This window comes from Equus asinus, chromosome 22, assembly GCF_041296235.1.
Source record: "Equus asinus isolate D_3611 breed Donkey chromosome 22, EquAss-T2T_v2, whole genome shotgun sequence".
In the NCBI taxonomy this organism is placed as follows: Eukaryota; Metazoa; Chordata; class Mammalia; order Perissodactyla; family Equidae; genus Equus; species Equus asinus.
In genome coordinates this window covers 32,007,174-32,013,269 of record NC_091811.1, presented here as the reverse complement: position 1 = coordinate 32,013,269, position 6,096 = coordinate 32,007,174, and the positions used below count along the sequence as shown (strand labels likewise).

Genomic DNA, 6,096 nt, shown 5'->3' with positions numbered 1-6,096 from the left:
ATTTTAATAATAGCCCTTCTAACAGGTGTGAGGCGATATGTCATTGTGGTTTTGATTTACATCCACTGAATTATTCTTTATCAATTTTATATTTGAGGTAAATGTACAAATAGGACTAAAATTAGTTTCTACTACCCCATTAAAATCATGGTCTGATGATCATTAATCAGTCTAAATGACATTCTTTGTACGTTATACCCAAAAACACACTGGGATTTATACGTTTCAATAGGGAAATTTTTAAGAAAAGATTTAAGAAAAGGGAAACCAAGTTCTATGCCTATCCTCAAAATTTAGTTTGTAAATGTAGAATAAAATAACCAGGAATAATTTTTTAAAACACTGTAGAAATAGGAATCAAAAGAATACTTCAGAAATCTAAAGGCATTTAACGCCTGGAAACTCAGCCCAGTCAATTCTACACGTAATCTAAAGTGGTCTGCGAAATTTAGAAGGGGAAATGCGAATTTTGGATCACCTTGGAAGTGATGAAATAAGCATTGGTGACTGTGTGAGTCTAGGAGTTTGGCCAAAAGGACAAGGGTCAAAGGTCTGGACTTGTGTCATGCTCAGCCTATGAGGATTCCACTCTCCCAAAGGGTGCTTGCCTAAGCCCCAACCTGAGGATTGTACTCGTGATTGGGTTGTTTAGGTAGATACTGATTGCAGAGATTATCCTCACTTGACCTGCCCAGAGAAACTGTACAGAGGAGCTGAGAATTCTTCCTTCCATCGGGAGTTCTCTGAGAAGCACATCAGATTTCACTCGGCTGGTTTATTCCTATGAGAATCTCCCGAAGAAGCCTGACATCTACCAGCTCCGAACCTCCGAGTCTCTAAAAGCACCACGCCTGGGATTACAGTTAATTGAAGGAGGGATTCAAAAAAGTTTCAGAGCACTGGACGAAGAATGCTGCGGGGTCGATCTTTGTCTGTGACATCCCTTGGAGGGCTTCCCAGGTGGGAAGTTGCCGAACTTCCCGTGGAAGACGTACTGCTATTTGAAGTCTCTTGGGAAGTGACCAATAAAGGTTTGTACTACCCTGAAGGTGGCGATTTGCCAGATTGCTGAAGCATGTGGATTAGAATTTCACAGACGACCTGCTAGTGAGAATGAGTTGCCAGTGAGTGAAGAAAGTATTTCAACTGAATAGAAATTTAGCTTACATTTAACCTTGTCTATTTCAACCGGCAATGAAAACTTAGACTTGGGTACGTGTTGAAGGGGGAGCAAGTTGAAAATATTAGTCCTTGCCAGGGAATGTGCATTTAAATTCAAATTTGAAGTCCATATTATGACAAAACAGGAATAAAAAGTTAATATTTACTTTTTTGCTTTTATGATTTTTCTCAGCAAAAAAGCACAATTAAGTACTTTAGGGAGAAATGTATGCGATCAGGACTAGTTAGAAACTATAACTGCATATACTGTTAGCGATTATGTGAGATATTTAATAGTATTTCTAACAGTTCAAGATTAGCTTGGAATAAAGTTTTAATTTAGAAGCTGCTCAAAAGGCATAATATTGAGCTCCTATTAAGAAAAATGAAAATAATTTTTTCTTCAACGCTATATATACCTGGAAATTATATAACAAGAAAGGAAATCAAATTGACAAAATAACTTCCTAATAAGTATAAACTCACTTGTGCTGGATTGGAGAAGGCAAGCCAGAGAATGCAACCCTAATGATTTTTATAACAACGGTTTCTATAAAATTACTAAAAGAGCAGTTCCCTGTGGGTTGATATTATCTAGTTTAAAAGTGTCAACACTATTGACATTAAGATTGAGGGAATATTAGCAAAGAAAAAGTAACAGCGTTGAAGGTTGAGTTCTTCAAGGTCATGAAGAACCAGGCCAAGCGATGGGTGGGTGAGAGGGAGTAGGAACCTGTGGAGTTTAAAGGATCTGAACTGACAGCATATGGTGTGACACACTACATGTTTATCACAATAATTTAAAGGACCCGAAATGATAATATGAATGTGGTATATTACTTCTTCCTTTTCGCTAATCAGAGCCGGCATAACCTCAAAGTTATAGGAATGATATTTGGCGCCTGTGCTGATTTTCATCTTATGCTGAATGTTCAAAGTTCTCATGAGTACGCGTTCATAAAATTCATAAAATCAAAACTAAAAATCAATTCTGCCTATGTAGAAATGCACAGCACGCACGTAAGAGAACAAAGCACAGTCTTCCTCCCTGTATTCTAACGAGGAGGAAGCAAAGAGGACAGAAACTTTATTTTGGAGAAGTGAAGTCTTTTGCGAATAGCTATTTCTAATGTTCTCTTTCCAGTCACAACTTTTTAAATATGTCCAAAGTTCCTGGGAACAGAACCTTCACTATTACACGTGAATCCCGGAGTGTACCTTGAAATTGTGATTTTCTCAACAGAGTAGGCAGTAACTCAAGTATGGAGATTGTTGGTGGAAAAAATTCGGGGGAGTCTTTAGCAGCAGGAATCAGTGCAGAAGATCTCTGCATGAGTTCCAACACCTAGTAGAACCTCTTGTCTTTCCATCTTTTCTCTCCATTTCACAAACACTAATGGAGCATTGTCTCCTGATGCTGGGAACTCATTGATGAAAACTGTTATCCCATGGATCTTATATCCCAGTGACATGCATGCTCTTCTCAGGGCCTGGAACGGTGCCTGGCATGTAGAAAATGCTCAAAGGATTTCTTTCTTTTGAGTGAGGAATGAATAAGTTTATTTTCAACCTCTAAGCTGTCTTTCACGCTTATTTTCTTTCATTTCCTGTGCAAGAGGAAGGGAATTTTTTTGTGGAGGGGAACCCACAGTGTGATTTACCCAAGTTGACATCATCTCCAATATATCTTTATTTTAATATTTATTGCAGTCTGGTTTTTTTTTGGTTTTTTTTTAAGCGGGGAAAATTGGCCCTGAGTTAACATCTGTTGCCTATCTTCCTCTTTTTGTATGTAGGATGCCACCACAGTGTGGCTTGATGAACAGTGTGTAGGTCCGCTTCCGGGATCTGAACCCGCAAACCCCAGGCTGCGAAAGCAGAGTGAGCAAACCTCACCATTATGCCCCTTGGCCAGCCCCTGCAGTCTGATTTTTAAGAGATTTTTGCATAAATTCACGATTATTGTGTTCATCCCTGGAAATACATTGACATGATAGTTTTTTTTTTAAATTTATTTTGAACTTTCCCTTCCCTGCAGTTCATAGCAGGGATATGCAACATCTTAGAGATCATGAATTCAGCTCCTCCATTTCGTAGGTGAAATGGACGCCAATAGGCATCAAATGATCAAGCAAATAGCAGGGAAGGGACTAGCATTTGGTCTCCCCGAAGTCCACTCCTCCTTTTTACTACCACACAAGAGAATTAAACACTAAAACCTCCATTGCCAAAGAAAATGTCCTGAGGTGAAAGAACACAGGATTTTCAGTCATAGACATAGATTTCTGAGACTTTGTAAAAGCATCCTTAAACTATTTGACTATGAGCCTCCTTATAAATGAAGTGCATGTAACATGCTCCAGCCATCTTACAATGGTTTGTGGCAACCAAGGAAACGCATTCATATCCATGAAAACAAAAGACTTTTGGAGAGGGAAAAAAGCCCTCACTGCCAGAATTTGGCCAATGAACAATGGAAGTGTGTAAAACACAACAAATGAGAGAGCTATAGTTAAATTATTGGATGTCAATTCTCAGACCTCAAAATAACCTTTTCCACTGGTTTGCATACCAACAAATATTTATATAACAACACTTGTTCATTGACATGTATTGTTTTATTCATTCATCCATTTATTATTAAATAAAGATTCATCAAGTGTCTGTTAGGTGTCAGGCGCTGGGTGAAGAGGGGCGTAGCGTTTAACAATATAGAATCGATTCCCAATCTTTCAGAATTTACAAACTTGCGGGAAGATAGATACTGAACATGCAATTATAGTGAAACATGATGGATGTAAGAATAAGAGAACGAGATGTTCTGACACTATTCTGTGGGGGAGAGGGGCAGGGGTTTGGGAAAAACCTCTCTAACAATGAGATATTTGAGGTGATACCTCAAGTGTGAATAGCTGTTGAGTAAAGATAACAGAGGAGGCGATAAGGAGGGGACGGTGTTCTATGTGAGGGAACCGTGTATGCCAAGATGCAGAGGTGAGAAAGCACACTCTGTTCAAAGATCTGAAGAAAGCTCAGAGAGGGAAAAAGAATGGAGCATGACAGGAGGTGGGAGAGACCAGCGGAGGCTAAATTGTGAAAATTATCGTGAATTAATAGTCCTTAAGGAGTTTTATTTCCAATCCTTGAATGATGGGAAGCCATTCAAGTTCTAAATTGTGAGAAGTGCCAAGTAGTCAGATGTATTCTTGAAAAAACACTGTACTTGTTGGGGGCGAGTATAGCGGGAAAGTTAACAGACAAATTAGAGACAGTGCGGGGGCGGCCCCGAGGACGAGTGGTTAAGTTCACATGCCAGCTTAGGGGGCCCAGGGCTGGTTGGGATCCTAGGTGAGGACATGACACTGCTCATCAGGCCATATTTAGGCGGCATCCCACATGCCACAACTAGAAGGACCCAGAACTAAAAGTATACAACTATTTACTGAGGGGCTTGGGGTAGAAAAAGTAAAAAAAAATTAGAGACAGTGGTATTGATGCGGGGTCGGTGAGCCAAGGAGTCGAAAGAAAGATTTCTTGAACTCTCAAGATCTGGCAGTAGTGCTCTTTTATTTAGAGAATAGTGTGGAATAGCATGGGGACAGGACCCATGGGCAGTCAGAGATGCTGCGTGGGGACAGGGCCCATGGGCAGGAGGAGTCACTGCTGCTGCCCCCGCTACTGCTGCCAACATGGGTGGAGAGTAAGGCTAAATTTAAAGCATAGGTATGTGAGTTATCTCTTTTCAAGACAAAGGAAAGAATATGTGAAAAAGTTAAAATGGTATCAGTGCCAGTAGGGTCAGGCCATTGGGCGGTCCCACAACTTTTAGATAAGAATCAAACCGGATTGAGTAAATGGCAGAAGCCACCGCTTAAATATCCTCAGCCAGAGACAACGGAGGATTTTGGGGGCAGGGGGGTGAGGGTCAGTTACATGAGGTTGCCAGACAGTAACCAACTTAAGTCCTTGCCTTCCCCATTAAGAGTTTCCAGAGATAAGGCCATCCCACCTTCTTCCTGGCCCAGAGAGGGAGGCATCTTTACAAATGGAGGTTTCCCTTACAAATGTAGACGTCTCCCAACAAAGGGCAAGCAACTCCGCTCCTCGGAGCCTGCTTCTCATCTGCAGTTTTAAAATTAACCAGCCTAAGAATCCTCATCAATATGGTCTAGGATGGAGCATTTTGCCCAAATGTTGGAAACATAAAGATTTACTTTCTCCTTCTTTGCTCAGCCCTTACTACAATCATTTCTTCAGCACAGATTTGCCCAAATCACTGTAGACTAAGTACCAATTATCATGTTGAGGATATTTAGGATCATTAAAAATATTGTCACAAATAATGAATGTAATTTAATACACATGAACTCTTCTGCAATTTGGTTGTCAAATGAATGCTTCCCTCAAAATCAACTAAAAATAATTTGTTTTAGCCCTAAACTAGCATATTGCTGGACATAATACCTCTTCCTGCTCCCTCCTTAAATCAGGCACCATAGCTCTGGGTCACATGGTGTGAAAAGGACATGGAAGAACTCAGACAACCACATTCAAAATGGTGTGGGAGAAACTGATGATAATTGCAAGTCGACTGTTCTGAGGGATGCATTCTAAAGGTGGGGACCTTGATAAAAATGGACTTCGAGGCATTTATAAACCTAAAATTGGATCTGAAAATGGCATATGCTCAGATGCGGATGTGCTTTTTTGGAGAAGAGGACTGAACGCTTTCATCAGATTTCCAAAGTCCTCAATGATTGACCTGAGGACCAGCGCTCTGAAGTTCCCCAAGCCCCTGGGTTCCTTTTGTTAACCCTGAAGGCCTGGACTCAGAATTAAAAAGCTATTTCCTCTGACTGTTATTTTCCAAACAGCTTTTCTCTAGAGCAGAATAGAAAGAATTTAGATGTTTGTGTTTTCTGATACTACTCATTT

General features: G+C 40.3%; 1 protein-coding gene across 2 annotated transcripts in view; it reads left to right on the top strand.

Moving 5' to 3' along the window:
- The first annotated feature begins 764 nt into the window (after positions 1–764).
- The window catches only part of GYS2 (glycogen synthase 2), a 52,730-nt gene continuing 47,398 nt past the window's right edge, over positions 765–6,096 (top strand). For both annotated transcript variants that reach the window (XM_070494383.1, XM_014832449.3), the window contains exon 1: positions 765–1,031. In XM_070494383.1, coding sequence (XP_070350484.1) covers positions 911–1,031 — 121 coding nt within the window. In that variant the 5' untranslated portion in view covers positions 765–910. The remainder of the gene's footprint in view (positions 1,032–6,096) is intronic.